The sequence below is a fragment of the Thermobia domestica genome, chromosome 10, assembly GCF_964235325.1.
Source record: "Thermobia domestica chromosome 10, izTheDome1.hap1.1, whole genome shotgun sequence".
NCBI classification, from domain to species: Eukaryota; Metazoa; Arthropoda; class Insecta; order Zygentoma; family Lepismatidae; genus Thermobia; species Thermobia domestica.
In genome coordinates, this window is record NC_137463.1 from 44,746,723 (window position 1) to 44,774,456 (window position 27,734).

The following is a 27,734-nucleotide window of genomic DNA, read 5'->3' on the forward strand; positions in this document are numbered from 1 at the left end:
TCGTTATTAAAAATAAAGATAGTTGTTGCCTTGCTCACGCCCTTGTAGTTGCTAAAGGGCTCATTGATAACAAAGGGAATAAAAATGCGTCTCAACCCTATTATAATCAAAAAAAGAACTTTATGTCTTTAGAAACTAAATTATTGTGTAAGAGTTCTGGCGTTAATTTGATGCATGGTGGTAGCATACCTGAATTAAAACTAATTCAAACATATTTAACTGATTATACGATTACAGTGTACGACGATTTGACGGAGGAGAAAACATTTTTCGAGGGCATCGGTGGTGAGAAGAAAATTAATTTCCTCCTGATAAATTATCATTATAACGTTATTACCAATTTATGTGCTGCATTTAGCTGTTCATACCTTTATGGCGAAACATGCCATAAAAATATGATCATAGAGAAAGGCATATAGGGTACTGTAAGGCATTATGCCCTAAACGTCGAAAAAATCCTCCATGTAAGAAAACAGATGAAGTGTTAAATTGTAATAATTGTAACAGATGTTTTTACGGTAACGAATGTATGGCGTATCATATAAAATCAGGTTTGTGCTCACAGCTAAAAGTATGTGCAATATGTCTTAAAGCGTATGTTATCAAGAAAAATAGAAATCCTCACCAGTGTGGGGAAACATTCTGTATAAACTGTGACAATATAATTCCCCCCGTCATTTATGTTACATGCAATCACGAAAATATTCAAACGTAGGAAAATGGATGATGATATTCTATGACATTGAGTGTAGGCAAGATGAAATATTCCGTGAACATGTGCCTAATTTGCTAATCACACAGCAAGTATGTTATCATTGTTTTAAGAATAGCGAGGGTAATTCATGTACTATTTGCAGCAGAAAGGAAAACATTTTTTATGGTGAAGAGTGTGTTACTGATTTTCTGGAGTATTTATGTAGTAAACCATCCAATATTAATAAAGTTATATGCATTGCACATAATGCAAAAGGATATGATGCACATTTTATTCTGCGTGCAATGATATCAGTTAAACGATGGACTCCAAGCGTCATAATGAAGGGGTGTAAAATAATGAGTATTGATTGTAAATATTTAAAATTTATCGATAGTATTAATTTCTTTCCGATGGCTCTATCAAAATTATCTGATGCATTTGACATAGAAGAAACAAAAGGTTATTTCCCGCACTATTTTAATACGAAAGATAATCAAAGTTATGAAGGGCCTATGTCCGACCCTAAATTCTATGGTTTTCAGTACATGAAGGAAAAAGAACGAAAACAGTTTATAGAATGGTATGAAAAATCCTCAAATCAGACATTTAATTATAAAGAAGAATTAATTCGTTATTGTCGCATGGATGTTAACCTTCTACGGAAGGCATGTGTTAAATTCGTAGTAGAATTCCATGAAATAACTGATGTTAATCCATTAGTCGAAGCAATTAGTATAGCCTCGGCTTGTAATCTTGTATTTCGACGCAAGTTTCTCAAAGAACATACTATAGGTATTATTCCTCATAATGGTTATCGTTGGTCAGATCAACAGTCCATCGAAGCGATTCAATGGTTGGTTTACGAACAAGAAAGACTAGGTATTACAATCAAGCACGCAGCAAATGGAAAGCAAGTGGTTCTAATGGGTGTTTTTAAAGTAGATGGTTACGCACGTATAGATAAACAGATCCATGTATGGGAATATGAAGGTTGTTTTTATCACGGATGTGTTAAATGTTTTAAAACAGGGCGTAATAATCCTATATATAATGATCCACATACCACTCTTGAAATACGCTATGAAAACACCATTAGAAAAATTAATCATTTAAAAAACTTGGGCTACGTAGTTCATGAAATGTGGGGGTGTGAATGGAAGAATGAACTACGTAAAAATCCCCAAATTGCAGAATTGGTGGCACATCACCCCCTATGAAGAAAAGATCCTATCAAATCTAGAGATGCTCTATATGGGGGCGATGTTCCGCTGTTAAATATTATTATAAGGCTGTCCCCGGGGAGGAGGTGCACTACGTGGACGTCATTTCACTATACCCCTACTGCTGCAAGGTGAAAAAATACCCCATAGGGCACCCAAAAATCTATGTGGGTGCTGAATGTCCACCAATAGATAAATTTGAGGGTATCGTGAAATGTACAGTACTTCCTCCCCGGGATTTGTATCATCCCGTTTTACCATATCGCAGCAAACATAAACTTTTGTTCCCTCTGTGTCGCAGATGCGCGGACACTTTAAATACAGAGGAATGTGAGCATAGTGATGAGGAGAGGGCCCTCACTGGAACGTGGGTGGTGGACGAAGTACGTAAAGCCCAAGAGAAAGGTTATAAAATATTAGAAATGCATGAGGTATGGGAATATAAAGTAGTGCAATATGGTCCTGTTAAAAAAGAAGGTGGCATTTTTACAGAATATATAAATATGTTTATGAAATTGAAAACAGAAGCTCATGGTTGGCCTAAATGGTGTAAAAGTGAAGAACAGAAAAGTAAATATATTAAGGATTGTTATGAAAGAGAGGGAGTACAGCTAGACAATACTAAAATTGGAAAGAAAAACAAAGCAAGAAAAAGTATATGTAAATTGGCATTAAATTGTTTATGGGGCAAGTTTGCTCAAAATGATAAAATGAGTCACAATGAAATTATTCGAGAACCTGCCATATTTTATGATAAATTAACAGACAGTAATGTTGAGGTAACCCAAGTAATTCCAATTGATGAGGATGCGTTATTATTAAATTACCAGATATTGGATAACGCAATTGTTCCATTGAAAAATACTAATGTAATTATTGCGGCATATACCATCATGCATGGTCGATTAGAATTATACAGTTATTTAGAGAAGGTAAATAAAGATGTGATATACATGGATACAGATAGTCTTATTTATATAGTAAGAGCTGGAGGTGTAAAATTACCTCTTGGTGATTATTTTGGCGAGTTAAAAAATGAAATAGATAATGTAGGTCCCGATGCATATATTAGAGAATTTTGCAGTGGCGGGACAAAAAATTATGCTTACGAGGTCTTCAGTGGAGGTACAACAAAAACATGTTGTAAGGTACGGGGAATTGCTCTAAATAGTGAAACAATGAAAATTGTTAATTTCGAACAAATTAAAAATATGGTTCTTAATGATGCCCCTCCTGTAACTGTGTTAAACCCTTGCAAAATTGCTCGCACAAAAGCATCAAAATTATCAGCAAAGTGGAAACGAAAACCTATCAATTGGTACATACAAAACGCAAAAGAGTTGAAGGAAGTTATGATACAATGCCTTATGGTTTTAAGAGAAATAGACTATTGTAAAAAAGAATAAGTTGTGTAAATGGATAATTATACATTATGGATAAAAAACAACTTTTAAGTTCTTTCTACATCATCGATAATTCCACAGATCTTTGTGTATATTTGAAATATAGTAGTGATTATAAATTTTATGTGTTTGTAAAATTACGCATTGCTAATGAATGTATTGTGTTATCAATTAATGAATGGTCAAGGTTTTTATCATATTCCATGTATATAAATGATTATTTTAGAGAAGGTGAGAATGCAACTGAATACGCACTAAGTGAGAAAACGAAAGCAATACTTGACGCTAATTATGACGATGTTAATTTAATGTATATTTGTGCAAATGATGAAAATAGTAGAGTTGAAATAGATTTTTCTACATGGAAAAAAATATGTTACTATTTCCCATGTATTGATGAAGCAATTTCTTCATGTTCTACACTTGCTCCTCTAATAAGTAAATATCTATATGAATGTGTTGTGAAGGGTAAATTTTCTAAAGTTACTTTTGTTGAAGATACTGACACAGCAAATCGTATTCAACTAGAATTAGTTTCTATGTTATTGGGTGATTGATAAATATTTTATTATGTTTTTTTGAAGAAATGTAAAATAGAGAGAAAAAATGGAGTTTCGCCATCCTTTTACTTGCATTATTGCAGGCCCCACTGGGTGTGGTAAATCATATTTTGTAAAAGAGTTTTTAAAACATTATGCCGAAAAATGGAAAAATATAGTATGATGTTATGGTGAGTGGCAACCTCGGTATGAAACTCTATCCTCAGGTTGTACATTTAAAGAAGGGCTCCCCAAAATGGATTATTTTTCAGCACAAGCTGGCCCACATCTTTTTATTATTGATGATTTAATGCGAGAATGTGATACACGAATTGTTGACTTTTTTCTAAAGGTAGCCACCACCGAAATTTAAGTGTTATTTTTATAACACAAAATATGTTTCATCAAGCTAGAGGTATGCGAGACATCATTAAATTGCCATTATATAATAAGTTTTAAAAACCCTAGAGACCAGGCTCAAATTAATTATCTAGCACGCCAATTATATCCTGGTAACAAAAAATTTGTGCAGGAGGCCTATCAGGACGCAACACGAGATCCTCATAGTTATTTGGTTTTTGATTTAAAACAGGGCACTCCCGACGAACATCGTGTGCGAACAAAAATTTTCCCCTGAGATTCTTACAATTATGTTTATGTACCAGTAAAAAAATAATCTCAATAACTGTTATATTTTAATACTCAATTTTAGTATAATAGCTACAAAAAATGATTAGCAAAGAGATTGCGCATTTACTAAAACTTTTAGCAAAGGCAAAACCTAAAGTACGCCAAGCAATTTTACAAAATGCTGATCCTGAATTAATTCGCTCTATTTGTGAATGTTCCTATAACGTATTACAAGAAAATGTTCCGTTAAATAAAAAGAGAAAAATTGATTAAAAAGGTATAGAAAGGATTTGAGGTATTTAGCGAAAAAAGGTCCATCATTAAGACAAAAGAAAAAACGAATAATTGTACAAAAAGGTGGGTTTCTTACTGCTTTGCTTGCACCTATTATTGGAGGTATACTATCTACTTTAATTAAATAATTATGCAGCATGCACAAAAGCTTGTTTTAATTCCACCAGAAAAATTGCACCAATGTCAACTATATCTAATTTAGATGATGAGATGAAAAATATTTTAAATAATAAAAATATGAGTGTTGAAGAAAAATGGATACGCTATAAAGAGGTGTTACAAAAATATTTACACATTGTGCAAAAACCTACTGCAACATTAACTAGTGTTGGTACTAAGAAGGAGGAGGAGGACGAGGAGGAGGAGGACGATGAAATACTATCTACTCTCCCCGAAAATTGTCTGCGTAAAGCAAGACCTTTATTACGTAGATTAAAACAAAATTCCAACATTCATTGGGATGATAATGGTAATGTTAATATTTATAATAAATTAATTCCTGGAGCTAATATAATAGATCTAATAGCAGATTTTGTCAGGTGTCGCAAGAAAAATATTCCCCCTACAGGTTGGGAACCCTTTGCTGTACTGTTAGCAAAATCCAATATACCTTTAGAGTATATTGGTAACCCACAGCGTATAGGATATATTCGTAAGCTGACATCATCATCTGCCGCTGCTGCTGATCCAAAACAAGAAGAAGAAGAGGAGGAGGAGCCACCACGTAAACGTTAAGTTGTCAACAGATGGCGTGATTATAAAATATGAAGCAGCTGGCCGATATTTATTATAACCCTTCACACCCTGCCTCGGTTTCATCTGCTACGTCATTATGGACAGCTGTGAAGAAATCAATTCCTTTCCACAAGGTGCAACAGTGAGTAAAAGAACAGCCGACTTATACACTGCATAAACCAGTACGCAAAAAGTTTCCACGTAATCCCTATTTAGTGTTCAATATTGACGATCAGTGGCAAGCTGATTTAAACGATATGCAAAGTCTGCAAAAGTATAATGATGGCAATAGGTATATTTTAACAGTGATTGATTTGATTAGTAGTTATGCATGGGCTGTGCCTGTACGTACAAAACTGGTGAAAACATTATAAAAACATTTAAGCAAATATTTGCATCTACCTGTCGTAGACCCTTACGTCTACAAACAGATAAAGGTACAGAGTTTGTTAATAAATCATTTCAGTTATACTTAAAAAAGCAAAATATTAAATTCTTCACAACACAAAACCCCGATATTAAGGCAAGTGTAGTGGAACGTTTTAATCGAACTCTTAAGGAACGAATGTGGAAATATTTTACAGCAAAGAAGACTTACCGGTACATAGATGTGCTATCAAAACTTGTTCAGTCATATAATTCTAGACCACATAGAGCTCATCAATTACCACCTGCCAGTGTGAACCAAGACACTTTTCAACAAGTTTGGAATAAATTAATAAAACCGATGCCTCATACTAGCATTGCAAAATCTAAAAAAGTGATACTGTACGCATTGCTAAAGCAAAACGGCATTTTGAAAAAGGATACAAAGAAAAGTTGACTGTAGAAATATTTAAAATAAAACAGGTGATACATAAGGAAAAGAAAGTGGTTTATGTGCTGGAGGACTTAAATGGTGAAGTAATTGATGGTACATTTTACGAAGAGGAATTACAAGGAGTGCCTCTGCCGAAACTTTATGAAATAGACGAAATTTTAGAAGTTAAAGGTAAACGTGTACTTGTTCGTTGGCGGGGGTATCCCCTTCCTTTAATTCATGGATTCCTGTGTCGCATTTAAAAAACATTTAGCCACAATACAATATTATAAACGACTGTTGTGTTTGTGAATTTAGGAAAAAAATAATAATGAATGATCCATACTTTAAATACTATACGCATCAAGCAGGAAGTGGTTATAACATGTATAGGGGTGCACCATATCAAGAAGGTTATGGTATTGGAAGTTTCTTAGGTGGTTTATTTCGAAGTGTATTTCCGTTAATTAAACAACGAGCAAAAACTGTTGGTAAAGTATTGTTATGTACAGGAATTAATGTAGCTGGAGATGTATTAGGTGATAATAGACCTATTGACGAAGCTTTAACATCACGTTGGCAAGAAGCTAAAAATAATTTAAAAACTAAAGCTCAAAATAAAATAAATCAAGTATTGGAAGGATCTGGAAGAAAACGAAGAAAGGTTCATTTTGCAAAGACTGGTGGTAAAAAGAAAAGGAAGAGGGAGAGTGATATTTTTGATTAATATGGAACAGAGTACTACTAGCTTTTATCTTACATTACCGAGTAACAGTTCTATGAAGTATTTTCCACAAAATACTTTGTCATGTTATACTACCAAATTATATCATCCATTGGTGCTAGAGAAAGGTGAGTGGGAGACGGCAGTTGTTGAAGTACATTATACAAATTCATTTCAGAATGTTTCCAAATATACTAATAATATTTATTACCGTCTCATGAATACAAAAAGCTGGAACATAACTAAAATCCTACCAGGACACTATTATAATGTTGATGATATTCTATCTCAAATTAATCATAAAAGTGATATATTAAATTTACAATTAAAAGTTAAAGCATAAGTAAAACGAATCGAAGTCAGTAGAGTAATAAAAGATCAAGAGAAGCACATAGAAGTACGTCTATCTCCTCAACTAGCCAGAATACTAGGCTTTGATCACATACAACAAGAAGATATTGCAGTTCTGCATCATGCTCGTTATCCACCTGATTTACAAAAATCGCTAATTACACTTATGTATATTTACAGTGATATTGTAGAACCACAAATGGTGGTTGACACCATAGCTCCATTGTTACGTATTATAAATACAAATATTACAGAGTATGGTATTAATAATGTACATATTTTTGACAATCCTCACTATGTCCCCGTGCAACGTAAACAATTTGATGAAATTATTATTGATTTAAGAGATAGTACAGGTAATCCACTTCCTTTCCAACATGGAAGTGTATGTGTAAAATTACATTTTCGCAAACGTAATACGGTATTATAAATTTTACCATGTGTGAATATTAATAGTAAGAAAAATACAGTGTGAGTGTATGAAACCAGAATTAGATTTATTTGCTGGTTTACCCACTCAAACCAGTATTATAGGTAATAAAATAGTTCCATATAAGCCTGTGGCTTCGATAGCTGATAATGCACCAATAGAACTTGTTGTCCCCGACCATGGGGATGACTATATAGACTTACCGCACACAATGTTTTATATTAAAGGTAAAATTACTAAATCAGATGGTTCTAATTTAACTTCTGCCGATAATAAAATCGGGCCTGTAAATGATTTTCTCAATGCAATGTTCAGTGAAGTGCAAATATATTTAAATAATCAACTTATTTCCTACTCTTCACATACATATCCATATCGATCGTATATTGAAAAACTACTAAATTATAATGCTGAAGCTAAATCAACGCATCTTCAAACATCAATGTGGTTTAAAGATACTGCAGGGCATATGGACAGTGTGGCCGATAGTAATGTAGGATTTAAACAACGTTTTCTTCTCACTACTTTAAGTCAGTCATTTGAATTATTGGGTTATATTCATGCTGATATATTTAATCAGGAGAAATTTTTACTGAATGGTGTACAACTGCGTATGAAACTAATTCCAGCTAAACCTACATTTTGTCTAATGGGTGACGCAGATGGTGATGGAAAAGTTGTAATTACAGATGCAACATTGCTTGTGAAAAAAGTTGATGTGTCACCAGCCGTTAAAATAGCACAAAATAAAGTATTACAAAATCCTAAATTTAGAATAAAATATCCTATAACAAAAGTGCAGGTGAAGACAGAAACTCTACCACAAGGAATTATGGATAGTACACTTCCAAATCTGTTTTCAGACATAGTGCATAAACGTATTATTATCGGATTTGTTAGTAATACTGCTTTTAATGGTACTTATCAGACAAATCCGTTCAATTTTCAGCATTTTAATGTCATTTTTTACATTGTATGTTGATGGAACGTCTGTGCCATCCAAACCACTACAACCTGATTTTGATAATAATCTATATATACAAGCATATTCCACGTTATTTACAGGGTCAGATATTTATTATTCAAATCAAGGTAATAATATTTCACTCGCCGAATACCCTAATGGTTATACTTTACTGGTGTTTGATTTAACTCCCGATTCTAGTGCTAGTGCTGCATTTCATACTAGTCCACAACGGCAAGGAAGTGTACGCCTAGAGGTTCATTTTAAAGAAGCATTGCCATCTCCTGTAACAGCGATTATTTACGGTGAATTCTCCTCAGAATTAGAAATTGATTTCCAGAGAAAAATATATATTAATTAAAAAATGTTAAATACACTTGAACTTTATGAGGCGCTACAACAAAATCTGCCTAGAAACCATTTTATTGGAGTATATGCTGCAGATGAGCTACCGCTGTTTATTCATACATTTCCAGCAGCCATAATTATAAATACACATTCTAGTGATAAGTCTGGGGAACATTGGGTTGCTGTTTATATAACTAATATGCGTGTGGGGGAGTATTTCGATAGCTATGGTATTCCACCTTATATACATCATCATATAAGGTTTTTAAAACGAAACTGTCTGTATTATACATGGAATAAAAGACGAATTCAAGGTGATTTATCTCAATTTTGTGGACATTATTGTTTTTTATATCTAGCATGCCGTGCGTCTGGTTATTCACTACGCAATTTCCTAAACAAATTCTCATTTACCACTATTGATGCTAATGATATTATGCTTTATTCATTTATGAGATGGTCACTGGCGGGAGATTAAGTTCTCCGTAAACCATGTGTGTGTGTGATGGTCCCTGGCGCGAGATTAAGTTCTCCGTAAACCGTGTATGTATGATGGTCACTGGCGCGAGATTAAGTTCTCCGTAAACCGTGTATGTATGATGGTCACTGGCGCGAGATTAAGTTCTCCGTAAACCGTGTATGTATGATGGTCACTGGCGCGAGATTAAGTTCTCCGTAAACCATGTATGTGTGATGGTGGTTGACATGAGATTATTTGTGTGTGTATGTGAATAACCAGACCGTTATTTTTTTAAACTCTGCTAAAATGTCTACAAAATGAATAACCTAACCTTTTAACTCCGCCATGCCGGTCCCAAGCCCGGGATGAGAAAGGAGGAGGGTTGGGGGTAGCTACCCCGTAAATAGAGGGAAGGTTCTGCTAAATTATATAGGGGTTGGAAAAGTGCTCATAAAAGAGAACGAATACACCCTTCCTATGTTACGTATTCTTATGTTCTGCTGTGTGTTCATAGTCTCAGTGCAATTTCTGCTATGTTAAAATAGGGGTTGGAAAATATGCTCATAAAAGAGAATGAATACACCCCTTATCTGATCTTCTATGTGTTACGTAGTCTTATGTATTATCTGCTATGCTATGTGTTCGTAATTGAAACGAGTACACCCTTGTTATGTTACGTGTTATTTGCTCTGCTGTGTGTTATGTAGTCTTATGTGTTATCTGCTCTTCTGTGTGTTCGTAGGGGTTGGAAAATATGCTCATAAAAGGGAACGAGTTCACTCCTATAAAGTGCTCATAAAAGAGAACGAATACACCCCCTAAAAAGTGCTCATAAAAGGGAACGAATACACACCTAACATGGAGGTCGTAAAAGATCGTGGGTTGACGGTGCGTGGGTCATAGCGTATCGTGAGACACTGGAAAATTGAGTCCTTGCTCTCAGGAGACCCTCGAAAAAAGGGCGAGTTTTCAGCTACCGGGTGTCAGGTGCCGCCACCCTACTGCCAGCCATGAACCGAACATAGGTCTCACAAGTAGTAAACGTTGTAAACTAGTACTTTCTTAACAATAGAATCTTCTACTGGGATATAAAAGTGGAACTTGCACAAGAAAGTAAATAATAAGTTAAAAAAGCGAACATTTCTGTTTTTCTATAGTTTTTTTAAGGGAGGAGGGAGAATATTAACCGTTAGATAGCTTGCTTTTATTTGCATCTTCATTCTCTGGTAAAACATTCAGAAGTTTTACCAAAATTTCAAATTTTCACTATCTGTCCCAACACGTTTGAACGAAATATAAAAAATGAAATATTTTTAAAAAAACATGCTTACTTTTATAAAAATACCAAAAAAAGTGAAACAAATCGTACTATATATCATAAAACAAAACAAAAAATACTTTTAAATAACATACTTTTTTTTAAAAAAAATAAATTTTAACAGAGTAAAACACGTTTTAAAAATATTTTATTTATAAATTACTAAAATGAGAAATATGGACAACTTTCTCATATATGATACAATCTATTAAAAATCCTTCAATCATCAAATAAATCACATGATTGATATGAGAGCTCTCTCTCCCTCTTCATGTTTCTCTTTTTAGTCATGTAATAAATATATATTTTAAAAGTAATTTCCTTGAAAACAATTATTTTTTCAGTACGATTTGTTTCATTTTTTGTTATAATTCCTTTTCTTTTTTAAAAATAAAAAGCATAGTTTTAAAAGTTCTTATTTTATTTTGTTATGTAGCTAAACAATACCGGAAATAAATAATATCTGTTATTTTCATACATTGTAGAAAAAATAGGAAATACAAATCCATCGACAGAAAGATGGCACTCAATTTTTTTTGGGAAAATTCTGTTGAATGTTATAAATGAAAAGACACCTTGCGATCTAGAACAATGCTGCAAGTTTGGAACTTGCTAGAACTTCTGTGATTTTAAACTTCATGAACTTTTCCCTCTCAATGAACATTTTGATTGGTCAAAAATGATCCAACGATTGACCATTCGGCTGTGAGAGACATGTTCCCAGTACTCCTGCAGGCTATTGAAGCTTCATTGATCAGATATGTTGATATTTTCAGATTGTGTGTTAGTACAATTTCGGTATGTTGCATAGTGTATTAGCATTTCGTTTATGTAACTATAGTTCTCTTCTGTACTCTTTGTAATTCATAGATCTATTTTTTCATGACAACTGCATGTTATGTTTGTTGCAGATAGTTTCTCGGTATTAGTTCAGACTGGGCTGCTTTTATCCCGGTATACATACCGCTCCTTTTATTACATTGGAGCGACAATAGGATAGAAAAAATATATTAATCAGGATAAAATATAAGGATCGGAGCTCCGCACTAAACTTTCTCGCTAAAACATATTAAATAAATCCAGTTATGATGCAGTTATTACTGAGGAACTCATTTATTAAATGTGAACAACACTTTTGGAAAGGTGTAGTTACTAGCGCTCTCGCCTTCGGTCCGAGCGGTCCCGGGTTCGATTTCCGGTGGGGCCACTTGGTCGGAAAAGTGTACAACGCTTTTTCAGGCCAGCCACCTTGAATAAGATTTTCCTGGGTTTTCCTTATTCACACCAGGCAATTGCCGGGGTGGTACCTAACTTATAGGTCCCAGACCGCTTCCTTCCTTCCCCAATCCTTCCCTTTCCCCGGATAATGTGCTCGCCGAGGGACGCCGAGGCGGGGTAAATGGCCTTAGATGCCGAAAGTCCAGAAATCTAAAATCCCAATCCCTACTTCAGAAAAGGCATTTTCAAAAAGAAATGGAAAACACCTCTCGCCGACACGAAACTATTTCTTGTTGACTTTTTATTTGAAATGAAATATGTTAAATCGTAAAGTTGTTATGGAAATACTTACTTATACAATATAATGTAAGTAATTTATCAGAAAAAAATGTATAGAAAAGTCACCCTAAGAGTAAACCAACCCATGTAGGATTTATTAGAAGAAATAACTTGTTGAGAATATTATAGGTTTTTTTTAACGAAATACGAGAGTAAAATCGCCTGAAAAGTTTTTCAAAAAATGTTTAAAAAAAATCCCTAAAATAAATCACCCCTTGCAAACTTTTTAATGAGAAAGCACTCATAACAGGCGCCTTTATTAGTAATATATGTATATATATTTATAAAATATACAGTATGGCGCTAAATTCGTTGTACAAAATAGTGTTGTAAAAAAACGGTTTTTTTTCTGTGAAGTTTTTTTTTCAATAAAAAACATCGTTCTTTTTCATGTTTTTTTCAAAAGTCTGTTTTTTTTCTGGCAACTATTATTTATTGATTTATGTTGCAGATTATTGAAATACTCAACAGAACTTGAGTCGAAGCCCTCGTAACTTACAAATCGTTTGTTTCTTTGTACCTATACGTGCAAAATTGTGTGATTATTCCTTTCGACCCCAGGTCATTTTTGGCTTTTACCTACATTTCCAGTTAGTGACTTATTGCTCAAAAACCATTCATTCGATTGATATGGTTAAGGCCTTGTTTTTAAGAAAATGGACGTAGCTATTTTTTGGTGTAAGTTGTATTGCAGTGTTGCCAACGGGTGGGAAATTATTGATGGAAATATAGGTGTGAAAATTTACAAAAAATTCCCTAACCGAAATTTAAAAAAAATTTTTTTGTAGCACCACTGCTGCTATATGGGTTCAAGTCACCTAAACAAATCTTTGGTGTGTTGACAAGGTACAGTGAAATCCTGAAGTCGCTGGCTTCCATTCAAAGAGGGAAAGAAAAAATTCTGTCATACACATGAAATTTTGACACTTTTTACGCCTCAGAAGCAAAAATCAAATATGCCGGGGTACAGCTTCTCTAATTATCCTATTCAAACTTTTTATGGTGCGTTCTGTAGGGCAAAGAGGAAGCTTTCAGGTAGTGGTACGTTTGTTTCAATGTAGCCAGTAAGAGGGTAATAATAGAGGGGAAAAGGGAAATTTTCCGAATTTTTCACCTAATAGCGGGAATTAATTGTTTTGGCTGGAAACGCTGCCATCAGACAGACGAAAACTATCTGAAAATAAACCGTAGTACTCCAAGAATATATCATACAAGTATCATGGCGATATATAACAAAGTAAGCATGAAATTTTTAAAAAAAATTCATTCTACCCCAGAAATTCACCATTTTCTTACCATTTCCAGAATATGGTTTATTATAAACCTCAACTGTACTTCCCCTAATTATTCTAGTAAAACTTTTTATGATGCGCTGTGTAGGCTAAGGATGAGGCTGTTAGACACTGGTACATTTGTTCGAATGTAGCCAACAAGAAGGAAATAATAGAAATAAAAAAGAGAATTTTTTTTCAAAATTTGCCCCTAAAATCTGGAATTAAAATTTTTTGTAGCTAGCAACACTACTATCAGACACACACAAACTATCTTAAAATAAGCTTTGGTATCCCTCTAATATATCCTACAAATATTGTGACGATATCTAATAAAGTAAGCATGTCAATAAAAAATATCACATTCAACCTTTAAAAAAATCACAGTTATCTTTCTAATTAGAGAACAAGGTCCACTGTAAACCTCAATTGTACTTCCCCTAATTATCCTATTGAAACTTTCTATAGTGGGTTGTGTAGAGCAAAGACGAGACTTCCAGATACTGGTACGTTTGTTCCGATATAGCCAACAAGAGGGAAATAATAGAAACAAAACATATAATTTTTCCAATATTTCCCCCTAAAATCTGAAATTAAAATATTCTGTAGCTGGCAACACTGCTACCAAACAGACGCAAACTATCTTAAATTAATCATTGGTACACCACTAATATATCCTACAAGTATTATGGAGATATTTAAGGAACAAAGTTTCTAATTACCAAAAATATATTACGGTAAACAGAAAAGTAAGGGAAAATTAGAAAAATCAAGGGCTAGAACCTAAATACGAATTTTACGTGCGCCCCCTAATAACCCCATTGTAACGATCTGTACTTTCGTTTGTTAAGTAAGAACAAATGTTCGATTGGCGTAAGTTGACTTGCACTCGGACCTATAGGTACGGATTTGTAAACAAAATTTTGTAATTTTTTGCCCAAATATAGGAGAATTTTAATTTCCCTAATTGGCGACACTGCGCGCAGGCCCGTCCAATTGATGTCAACAGTTAGGTATCCATCCGAGGTATCTACCTGGCAAGTCTTAAGGATGTCTTTCTACAACGAAGGAAGCTACAGGAAAAAAAAGTAAAGGAAATTCGAAATTAGAAAATTCTCGAATTTTTTACTGGGGTGAAATTTGAGAAGGAAATTCGACACCAGAGGAAAAAGAAATTAATATGTTAAACTATAGTCCAACCACATTTTGCAAGAATAATATCCCGATATCTTAATTAGTGTCCACACTGGAGCGGATTAAACAAGTCACACACCTGTGTGTGCCACTTTGGCCACCTGGGCCACCTGGGCCACCATTTGATTACATTTTATTGACTACTAACTCGTGTTGTTGTTGTAGTTATATTTTCGACTAATAATAATATCGTTGTAAACAATAACAATAAAAATTTCTCTTCTTTTTACATCTTAGTTCCAACACTGCTGGTGAGAAATGCAGGGTGTTTCAAAATGAATAATTCTTTGTAGTACTTATTACATTTTACGTACAATTATAAGCAATGCATCAAGGAAAAGAGCACCTCAAACAGTCTTTGCTACAAGTGTTCAATGTGAGATTCATTCGTCACACGGCACACATCTGGTCGATAGGCGAGAAAGGCCCATAAACTTTCCGCCACATGGCACAAAACACATTCAATTTAGGGGAGTTTCGTTTCAATTGTACAATCTCTTGAGGATTTGCTGACGGCCAGACACAAACATTATGAGTGTTCACATTAGCTCTTAGGTGAAATGTCGATTTATCACTGAAGACGACACGATCCAGAAAATCTTCATTGTTATGCAGGAATATTTCACTTGCGAAATTGGCACGTAAACCGTAGTCTGTAGGCTTTAGACCTGTAGCAACTGCAAACAATAAAGACGTAGTTGCAAGCGTCTCCTTAATATTCTTCACAGACGGTTGCACTGTACAGGTTCAGTCTTTATTAAAACACAAAAAGCTTTCTGCTCTCTAGTCTCCATCTTTGCTACTTGCTCTTTCTAACGGCAGACAGAAGACACAATGCATGTACATGCGTGCGTACAAAACTGTTTGAGTTGCTCTTTCATTTGATATAATATTTATAATTGTAAGTTAATTGTAATAGATACTACAAAGTTTCAAAACCCTAATATTAATTTTGAAACACCCTGCATTACTTCAAATTGAGTCATCCTATATTCAGGTCCTAGTCAATTTGTCGCCTCGTGCAATGGCATAATTTGCCGCCTCCCCCTTTCTGCAGAAAGAACAAATCTTAGAAGTCATGATTTTAAGTATGCTACTCCAGCATGAACAACAAAGGTGAGGGTAAGTGCAGTCGTACTCAAAAAGGCTTAAATACTTACTAAAAATGCAATTCCGTTGTGTCTGTTTTTTTCTTTAAATGTTAATCTATTATGATAGTGAAAGATAAAGCAAACACACTGCAGAGGAAAGATTGTAATCCTTTTTATAGAATTCACTATCGAGCTTCAATCTCAATGTATCAGTTTGCAATTCCAGTGCAACTAGCTCTTTTATCTTTATTTCTTGATTTTTCTTCTACATCTTCTAACATTAAAAAAAAAAAAAAAAACTTGCTTCTATCTTCAATGATAAGGAACTTGCTTCTGACAAAAACAAGAGTACTTTCATATCAAAATTGTGATAACTAAATAAATGGAACAGATATTCACTACTATTCGAGAATTGAATTCTTGCATTTGACAACAATCAAGCAATTTGTGCTCGGATTTATTCGATCATTCGCTTTAGCATTGTCCATGTGGCCTTAAACTAATGCAACCTAAACATAATTTATGAATGTTGTATTCAAATAGAAGGTCAGCTTAGTAAATGTAACTACCATCATCATGAAATCTGTTTCAAACAAGAAATATTTAATTTAAATAATATACTTATGACAGATTTTGCCGGACCATCCAATCTTGCCGTTCCACGCAAATGCACGTGTTGCATATATACAGTGGCGTATTTAGGGGAGCTTCCGGGCTTAAGCCCTCCCCCGAAATCTTACTTACTATGGTAAAGTATATGAAATATCTTGCAGAATTTTCACATTTTCAGGCAAACCCCCCGAAAGTTAGCAAAGCCCCTCCCGAAACAAAATCGTAAATACGCCACTGCATATATGGTAGAACCGGCTCTGCATATCATATATATCTAGTCGACAAATTATTTATATATGACATTTAGAAAAATACTATTAGGCAAATTAGTATTAGTTTTTACCTTTAGACAAGTTGTTGGAATTTTATACTGCTCGTGACATTATTTTCGTACTTATTAAAGGCCTGCATTCACGAAAAAACAAAATTTCATTTCTACTTTTATTTCTTAGTTGATATTGATGAAAACTGCTGAAACCCGAATTGTTAATAGGTATGGAATTCATGTAAATTGTAAAATATTTGTAGCGTATCAGTATCTAGCGTTTAATTTATGTTGCATTTTACGGTGATTACACCTACATAAAAATATTTCATACTTAAATAGACGTAAGATGCATTACAAATGACTGTTTGAAAAAAAAACGAAATTTAGAAAAAAAACGAGAGCCAATGTTTTTTTTTTCTAAAAAAAAACGTACATTTCTGAAAAAATACGAACCGTTTTTTTTTCTATTTACAACACTAGTACAAAAACAGAGGGGTGATTCCTGAGAGCAAGACAAACAAAAAAAGGTTCCAGTACACTTAGGGCAAAAAGCGTGTCGTTTACGTGTTATAGGCTGCCGAAAGCGTGGGAAAACAAACTGTAGAGTTAAATATTTCACAAACTACTGAGCGTAGACGTGATGCGGCATGATGTCGTCAAAGGATCCTAACCTGCTCTATCCAAATTTGCAGTTTTCAGATTTGTGCAATGGCGGCGCAAGGGATTCCTTAAAGGACGTTAGTGATTCCCGGACATTTTATGACGTTAGTTGACTGGACAAGAGCATGTAAAAGACGTTTCACTGCCTGGAGATAATACTACGTGGCAGGTCAGTATTCATACACGCAGATAAAAGATGTTGGATGAGGTAATTATCACTGTGTGTAGTTGCATACCTGCTCAAAAATTACTACTAAAGATGTTGTACAAGAAGTAACTAGAAACGTCACGTCGGTACAATGTAAAAATACGTACAACACAAGCCGATAGGTAACGGAAAATAAAGAAATTCCGATTGTTGATCTGCTCATATTAATGATATCGCGCAACGCTCTTGAGAACGCATCTAATTTTACTATTAAAAGATAAAGAACGCGTAATAATAATAATAATAATAATAATAATAATAATAATAATAATAATAATAATAATAATAATAATAATAATAATAATAATAATAATAATAATTTTAATATCAACTGGTTCATTCACTCATGTGCAATGACTCCAGCGCACACACAATGCAACAAACAAATGAAAGGGAATAGCAAAAGAACCAAACAAATATCAAGTTGGTCGAAGTTCTGGTGTTTCCTGCAAATATACTGGAGAGTTGAGTTGATTTTGAGTTTAACGTCTCTTTCAAATGTGAGGCTTTATGGGAGGGAACCTACTCATTAACGTGGAATCCGAACCACATGAATCCCCGCCGGAAATCGAACCAGGGTCTCCCACTCCAAAGGCGCATACGCTAACTACTTAGCCACGAAGGAGTTTAAAAATATAATGGAGGGAATAACAGACGAGTATGTACATTACGAAACACAAATAAACTAAACGACAGTAGCAGTAGTAACAGATCATCATTAAAAGTGATGTGATGTCATTAGTATGACCACATCAGCAATCAGAATTTTTATTTTCTGTTACCTATCAGCTTGTGCTGTACGCATTTTTACATTGTACCGACGTGAATTCACGTTTCCAGTGAATTATTGTACAACGTCTTTTCTAGTACTTTTTGAGGGTGTATGCAACAACGTACAGTGAATATTACCTCATCCGCCATGTTTTAATCTGCGTGTATGAGTACTGACCTGCCACGTAGTATTATTTCCAGACAGAGAGACGTCCTTTACATACTCTTGTCCAGTCAATTTACGTGATAAATTTGTGATCACTAACGTCCTTTAGGGAATCCATTGCGCCGCAATTGCACAGATTTGAAAACTGCAAATTTAGATAGAGCAGATTAGGATCCTTTGACGACACCATGCCGCATCACGTCTACACTCACAAGTAAACCTTACGTTTCAGTGAATCGAGTTGCTGACTGAGACACATATGAGAAAGTAGTACTAAATGTGGTCAGTATTTCAGTGAAGTTCTAGGCGCGAAGCTCCAGGGGCTTAGGAGATACAGCTACCAGAACATCACATGGGAGTACAGAATAGTCTTCATACAGTTGGAGGTAAAAGCTCTGTGAGACCTCTTGTAACGACAAAAGGTGAATAACAAATAGATGGGTAAATATTGGGACTAGGGGGAAGTCATATAGTAAGGGTATACCTGACGGCGGCCATCTTGAAATCCGCCATTTTGAATTAAGGTTAAGTTTTTAAAATAGGAATAGAATCATGTGATACATGATTTAAGGCGCAAATTTAATCAGAAGAACAATGGTGACGTTAATTTTGATTTACGCATAATTGGTAAAAAGTTACAATGAAATTAAATATTGTTGCAGCATATGTATTAGTCCTTTACCCCACCTTGTAAATTTTGTGTTAATGATAATAATTAAATAAAAACAGGTGGCTAAATATTAGGCCTATGGTAAGAGTTGCCTTGATGGCGGCCATGTTCAAATCCGCCATTTTGAATCAGACAAAAGTTTTAAATAGCGAGCGAGAAATAGATGTGAACAGGATACAAGAAAAACAACGAAATGACGTGCAAGTACAGTATCAAACAACTAACATTGTAACGCCACCATTGTATTTCTGATTAACTTCTAGCCCGAAGTCATCTATTGCATTACTCTATTCCCATTTAATTTTACGCTGGTTAATGATAAAGCAAAAATGATTATACCGTTGGATTTATGGTAAAATTTGCTATTAATAAGGCGTCACTATTATGCGTTTTGTTTAAAACTTTTTGTCTGATTCAAAATGGAGGATTTAAACATGGCCGCCTTCAAGGCAACTCTTACCATAGACCTAATATTTATCCACCTGCTTTTTATTTAATTATTATCATTAACACAAAATTTACAAGGTGGGGTAAAGGACTAATACATATGCTGCAACAATATTTAATTTCCTTGTAACTTTGTACCAATTGCGCGTAAATCAAAATTAATGTCACCATTGTTCTTCTGATTAAATTTGCGCCTTAAATCATGTATCACATGATTCTATTCCTATTTTAAAAACTTAAACCTTAATTCAAAATGGCGGATTTCAAGATGGCCGCCGTCAGGTATACCCTTACTATATGACTTCCCCCTAGTCCTAATATTTACCCATCTATTTGTTATTCACCTTTTGTCGTTACAAGAGGTCTTACAGAACTTTTACCTCCAACTGTATGAAGACTATTCTGTACTTCCATGTGATGTTCTGGTAGCTGTATCTCTTAAACCCCTGGAGCTTCGCACCTACAACTTCACTGAAATACTGACCACATTTAGTAATACTTTCTCATATGTGTCTCAGTCAGCAACTCGATTCACCCAAACGTAAGGTTTACTTGTCAGTAGTTTGTGTGATATTTAACTCTAGAGTTTATTTTCCCGCGCTTTCGTCAGCCTATAACACGGAAACCGCGGTTTTCGCCCTATGTTTATTCGAACTTTTTTGTTTGTTTTACTCTAAGGAATCACTCCTCTTCTTTTGTACAACAAATTTAGCGCCATACTGCATAGAAAATCAACACACATACTTATGATAATTCGTTAAAAAAAAAAAAAAAAAAAACACCCTCATAATAAACAATCTTTTGTGGATGTTCTCAATAGAAATCATTTACGCCGTATTATAGGGTTGTTAATGAAATTTTTATTATGAAACATGAACAAAACTGTTAAAGATATTTTTGAGGAAGTCGCCAATTTTAGTTTCGAACCTCCAGTAAAGTATTCTTATTTTCGAAGGTACAAAGAAACTCAAACTCACTTTACTGAACATTATATTAACCTTAAGTTTAAAATTTGATGTCGATGCGTTGACCATTATAAGCTCTAGACAACTGTACATACATCAGGACAAACAGACAAATATAAAAAGAAACTTTTTTGGCATGTAGGAGCCATGAAACTTATAAATCTGTTATTATATCGAATTAGATTTTATCCACCGTAATTCTCTCTTATTATCACTCGAAACAAAATAAAATGTGCCGACCACCGCACTAAACTTGTTTCACTCCAATTTCCAAAACTGTTTTCCTGCAGTTATTACTGAAACACTTACATATTTATGAAATACAAACAAAATTATATTCTCAGAAAACTTTGTCCAAAACGAACTCACCTTGGAAAGTAAACTATTGTAGACTTTGTGTACTTTTTGACGATGAATATTTTACGCCATACATTAGCATGAACATAAAGACCAATTATCTTGACACGAAATCACACAGGTGGAGGCATATTTCTTGATGGGATTGTATGTGGTGCTGTGACCTAGGTGTCTCACACCCAGAGAGCAAACACCAATCACTTGAGTACCGACCATCATTCCTCATCACCTAAAAAAACGAGGAAATTCAAACAGACTTTCTCAACACGAAAGGTCATGACAACCGCCTTTTGTGATCACAAAAATGTTGTTTTGGTTGGTTTCACGCCAAAAGGCACTACAATCAATGCAAATCGTTATTGTAAGACTCTAAGAAAACTACAGCGAGCAATCCAAAACAGGACGCGAAGAATGCTTTCTACACGAATTGTGTTTCTTCATGTCACTGCTCGACCTCACGCTGCTGAAACAACTCAAGAATTGCTCGATCAATTCGGATCCAAAAATTTTTGATCATACACACTATAGCTCGAACCTACCTCCTAACGATTTCCACCTTTTATCTAAGCTGAAAGAGTTTCTGGGCAGTAAACGTGATGGAAGTACTGCAGAGTTGGAGGATGCAGTAACAAGCTGGCTTAATGAAGTGGCTGCAGAAGAGTACAGTATAATGATAATTCTGCAGCTCGTGAACAGATAGGTCAAAAGTTTAAATGAAGATGGTGCTTATGTAGAGAAGCGAGGAAAACTTATGTAACAAAATTGTTTTTTTTTTACAATAAATAATATGTTTTTAATTTTGCACAACTAAAAGGTCTTCTTATTTTATGGATGACCATTGTATCTATTGTCGCTTGATTTCTCGTAACAGTGACGCACTTACTACTTGCAAAGTACGCACATCATCATATCATTACATTGTTCGAAATATTCTTTGGAAGGCTTACTTTTCAACAGCTATATTCCACATTTCTTCTTACAAACAACTTCAAAATATAAAGGCAACCAAGAAAGTTCTGTCCCTTTTTCTCCTACCACTTTCGAACATCGATATATCAAATACGACGTACCTGTAAGTCCTCAAAAATACGACTTCCTGTCAACGTTCTGGAAGGCCATGGGTTTCATTGCGGTAGAACTTGGTGGGCCGTGAATCGAAGAAGGTATCGAGTGCATTTTACACCTCTACTAGGGATTTGAACTGGCGTCTCCTAAGGTGATTCTCTAATGAATGGAACAGGTAATGATCGGACGGTGCAATGTCCGAGGAGTATGGCGGATGCAATAGTGTTTCCCGTCGAAGGCGTAGAATGGTGTCCCAGGTCATTCTAGTCATGCAGGGCTTAGCGTTGTCCTGCAACAGGAGGACCCTTTACGATTCAGAACTGCTGGCTCCAGAGTTTTGAGTTTTTCTTCAACATGGCTGAACTGCTCTCAGGACACAGTTACATTGATGTTGTGACCAGCTGGTAGCAGTTCCTAATGCACGATGCCGTGAGCAGTCCACCAAACAAACAGGACCGCAATGCTGGTTTTGGCTGTTTTAGAACTAGTTCACGGGATGCTAACCGTGGAGCTTCCTACAGGACCCACTTTTCATTATATGTCAACACCGTGTAACGACGTGGCTCCTTCCTCAAACGAGACAGCAAAGAAACAAAGGTGTCTGCTCACATTGCCTTCTGGCCCGAAGTCCAATCATGTCGGACTCATCGACCGAACTTGTAGTGCTCTCGAAGTTGATGGAGGTGCTGCCGAATGTTTTTTCCACTCACACTGAATTGTAGTCCTAGTTTCTCACATGTCTGGCCACTGTGCGCCTCAATTGCTGTCTGAGGATCATCATTTTGTACATGTGTTGGTCTTTCAGCACGTGATGCGTCTTCGAGTGTTTCGTCACTGTTCTTAAACTTGTTAAACCACCTCCGCAGTGTCCATGTAGTCACAACCCCCTCAGCAAATGCCTGGCATATCTTCCGCCCTGCTGCAGCGGCGTTTGAGCTCAATTTGAACTCGTGCAGCATGCACGCTCTTATGACGCTCTGTGGAGGTCCCACGTTCATTCTGTCCTTATGCAAGTTCACGGTGTAAGTGAACTGTCACAACCAGGTAGTATGTTGGATATACCCACACCAACAACTGGCCGTCGCCTTATCTCCATTCTCATTCAACTCACGGTGTGAGGGTCAATTGAACACAGACCTCCACAAAAGGGGCATAACTTTCCTTTTTACCTTTATTGTTTGAATTGTTCATGACGATTTGACTTAGCAAATCCAACTATTTTCAATTTAAAGCACAATAGAAATACGAGGCATGAAAATCATGTTTGTGTACTATCATTTGATCTGTCAGCGGTTATAGAATGTATTCTTCGCCAGCTCTCTCTCATTTCTGCTTTCCATTACTCTTTCACACTGACCTCGATCATTCGATCTGCAAATGTGTTCTAGTATTGGTAATGAAATATGTCCTTTGCCTTTTAGGGTAAAAGAAAAAAGTTTCTAAAATTCATCTCATAATCGTTGAACATACACACTTCAAAGATAACTGACTTTCATTTTAATAGAATTGAGTTTCGTAAATATTGCTACCTCCCTACGTAGCTTAAATATGACAGGGGAACGTCATAAACGTGATACCCACACAAATACAAATACAGGGAATAAGAGAAGTGGTGGTAAATTTTCCCGATGATCTCGATAGAAATCCAGTGTTTGGCGCAACTATAAAATCTTGCTGAAAGCTCATTAACGACTCTCGCCCTAGTGTAAAAAGAGGGCAGAGAAATGGTTTGTGCGGGGGTCTCAGAAAGGATGGTAAACTGAACTAAAATATATAGCTCGGAAGCTAGTGTTCAGCGAAGCAGATAATTTCGCTTCTGTTAACGATTACTGAAACGATCGAGTTATCTGTATTAACTCTTCGGATCAGATCGTAATTAGCAGGAAACGTGACGGGAGAGAGAGAGAGAGAGAGAGAGAGACTACTGTATTCTATAAAATAAGTGTTCTTGCCTTCGCACTGTCTCCCTCCGCGCCTCTCAACTCCTTTCACTGTATCCAGAAAACTCATTTTTAGGGACACAATCCAATAACGTTACAAGTGGAGATGAGAATGAACGACCCAGAACATGATACGACCAGACTAAAAGAAAATATCATTTTTTTTCTTTCTATATTTACGTCACTTTCCTCTACATTTTTTGTGTCCTCTTTCATTGTAAACATTTCTTAACCTTTCCTTTATCTGCTTACGTTGTGTTGTATTGTCCTCTGAGTTTACGTTGTTTTCGTCCTTTTCTTAAATGTTTGTTAAGTGCTCTTTCTATGATGGAAAAGAACCATAAAACTACATTATACGTGTCAAGTTTAAAGTGGTCTTTCGCACACACAGACACAATTTACAATGTACTACACACAATTGTTACTGTAAATGCGATGGTTCAAGAGCTATGAGAGACAACGTGAAATATTAGACGTGTTCTGTTTTAACTTTTTGTACTTCATCACACAATGCGCTGTTAGTAGTGTGGGCTAAATTCACTTAACCTCGGTTAGGTTGTAAAAGAAGCCAGTAAAATATTTTAATCTTGGTGCTTGTTCAACGAACCTCTACAGAGATCTGTTTTAGCTAAAACTTTGTACCCTAAAGTAAACTATTTTTAATTTAAATTATACGTATCCCTATATATGCTTGCGTAACTCAGACCTAATATTATTGTTGAAGATGCCTAATAGCATGTTGGCCCTGAGTTTATACGAGGTCAATTAAATAACTGCAATATTTTTGTTTGTTTTTTCTACGGCATTGTGCATCACAAGACGCTAGGTGTCACCGTTGGTAGGTTGAAGCGTTATCAGATCAGTCTGTTTTGCGCTCTTGCGAAGTAAAGATGGCCACGCCACTTTTTTGTGTGTGCACCTAAGAAGAACAACATTCTGTCATCCGTTTTTGTAGTCTGAAGGTCTATCCGGAGCGGAAATTCATAGAAGGCTTTCAGCACAACAGGGGGACAATGTATTACCACAACAAAGTGTTTACCAGTGGATTGAACAGTAGCGTAGCGTGGTATTCCGAAATGGGGATGCCAAAGTTAGTCACTTGTGCGATACAATACTGCTGCACACAGCAATATGAGGGGAAATATATGATATCGAGGAAATATGGGATTATAAAAAAATTACGGGGCCAAGCCACCCTAATTGGTGGCCTAGTGGGGCATACAGAAGCAAATGCGTGGATTACGTTAGAAACTAACAAGCAATTGTCTCAGCTCCTTCTTGTCACTACCGTTGTGACGAGAAAACTTGCCCCATTGTTGAATGAACATTGTTTTCAGTATAGTTAGTTCCCTTCATTTCTTTTTCGTGGGAAGCTTTTTTCTCCTTCTTCACATACCATCCCTCAATCTCGTTATATATATATATATATATATATATATATATATATATATATATATATATATATATATATATATATATATATATATATATATATATATAATATAATATAATATAATATAATATAATATAATGTAGACCCTAGAAATTTGTCATCTTGGGCACGGAACTCAGTGTATACGTATATCATTTGAAGATGTAGAAAGCACTTAAAACAACTCAGGGGGCCTGTTTCTGTGTGTCTATTTTGCTGTCAGATATCCAGACTCGAAATGTCCAAGCAATCTTTGCGAGGAGCGGGGAGTGCTGGCTCTCTTGGCCTACCAGATCGGTGACCAACCTCTCCCCCAAGCTCCCTCAGAGTTTCTTGCTACGCCACTGGGCATACTATGTATTTGTGATGAAGATTAAAAGTTTGCGTTTAATTACGATTACAATTACGATGCATTTAATTAGGACTAAAGCATAACTCTTTTTATACTATTATTTACATAACCGACGTGCTTCAAAAAGGCATTGAACTAGCCATTTCTGTTTCCTTGCAGTTCGCACTCGTACGTTCTGTATAGCTTAGTTCAAAATAGATAGAGCTGGAAATACTTGAGAATACGCCAGCTTATATCTAAAGCAAAATGTAGAGTTGCGAGGGGTGAAGAGGAGTGAGAAAGCAAGTAGTTGAACATGCGCATTCGACATAAAGCAGACGAAAACCCCGATGCTTGTAGTAGGCCTGGATGCCCAAGGAACATAGCATACAAGAGGAAAGAATGAATGTGCATTTGAGTAACGCGCATGCGTAGGTTCCGCTTGTCAATGTAAAGCGAGAGAGCGCATTCAGAAAATTGCAGTAGAAATATTTGTGATAATTACAAGCAAACAATTTATATATAATGAAATACGTACTTTTTTAACAGGGAATGCCGGGCGTACTGGCGTTCCCTTATGCTACGCCGCTGGGATTGAACAGTTCAAAAGTAAGCAAACAAGCATAAAGTATGAGAAAAGAGCAGCGAGTCCAGCTACAGCAACAACTTATGAAATTATTGAATGATTCTGAATTACAAAAAAATGAAATGAAATCTTTAAGTTTTACGTCCCACGATTATGTCGGTTAGGCTAAAGGAGACGGTGATGATGAGAGATGAGTGAAATGGTGGAATGAAGAAAGTGGGAGGAAACGGGAGAACCCCGAGAAAACCCACGAGCACGGTGTTTGTCCATCACAAAGTCCACACAGCACGAGCTGGGATCGACCCAGGGACCCCAAGCACCGGAGGTGAACGCTCTACCACTGAGCCAAATTTCATCATTCTAATCTGCCCGAAGTGCCTAAACATTTTGAGGTGTAAAAGATGTCCCATATAAATAACATGGAAATTATTTTTCAGTTCCCCCATAAAACCACTCCAGAGTTGGAAATTTTTATTTTTGAGGATTTACTTAGGTAACGCTAACGAAAACGTAGAAGCATACCGAATTTCAAGTTTTTATTCTGATTCCAAGTATCTAAAATATGAGATTATAGGTCCAAAAAAGGTCCATTTAAATAGCATAGGTAATTTCTTCATCTCCCCTTTAGATCCCCCTAAAAGTTAAACATATTTTCTTTTGGCAATTTTACTGTAGATTAGCCTCGAAAAGCTAAAAATCATGCTAAATTTTATCATTATAGCCCTACAGGAAGTGCACAATAATTTTGAGGAGTAAAGGTGCCTTGTATAAATAGTATGGGGAAGTTTTTCTTCAGTTCTCCATAAAAAAATTAACTAACTAACTAACTTTATGGCCTATGGAACCCGGAGGTTCAGTGCCGCGTTCACAAAAGCTCTCCACTGACTTCTATCCTTAGCTAATTGCATCCAGTTTCTACTTTGTATTCCTATCTCTGCGAGATCCATCTTAATATTGTCCTCCCATCTGCGCCTAGGTCTTCCTAATGATCGTTTTCCTATGGGTCTACCAGTCAAGACTTTGAAAGCGTTTCTACTTTCTTCCATTCTAGCTACATGACCTGCCCACCTAAGCCTCCTAGACTTGACGACCCTAACAATGTTGGGTAAACCGTATAAACTATGTAGTTCCTCGTTATGAAGCTTCCGCCATTCCCCATTCTCGTTCCTCTTGGGTCCGAATATTCTTCTCAGGATCCTGTTCTCAAATACTTTCAGTCTATGTTCTTCCC

The 27,734-nt window shown here is 35.6% G+C and overlaps 1 protein-coding gene across 1 annotated transcript in view; it reads left to right on the forward strand.

The window, feature by feature from the left end:
- Positions 1 to 1,107: 1,107 nt before the first annotated feature.
- LOC145661450 (uncharacterized) overlaps positions 1,108 to 27,734 on the forward strand; it is a 65,934-nt gene continuing 39,307 nt past the window's right edge. The window contains exons 1-2 of the mRNA XM_081726760.1: positions 1,108 to 1,607; positions 2,219 to 2,966. Of these exons, the coding sequence (XP_081582886.1) occupies positions 1,108 to 1,607; positions 2,219 to 2,966 (1,248 nt within the window). The remainder of the gene's footprint in view (positions 1,608 to 2,218; positions 2,967 to 27,734) is intronic.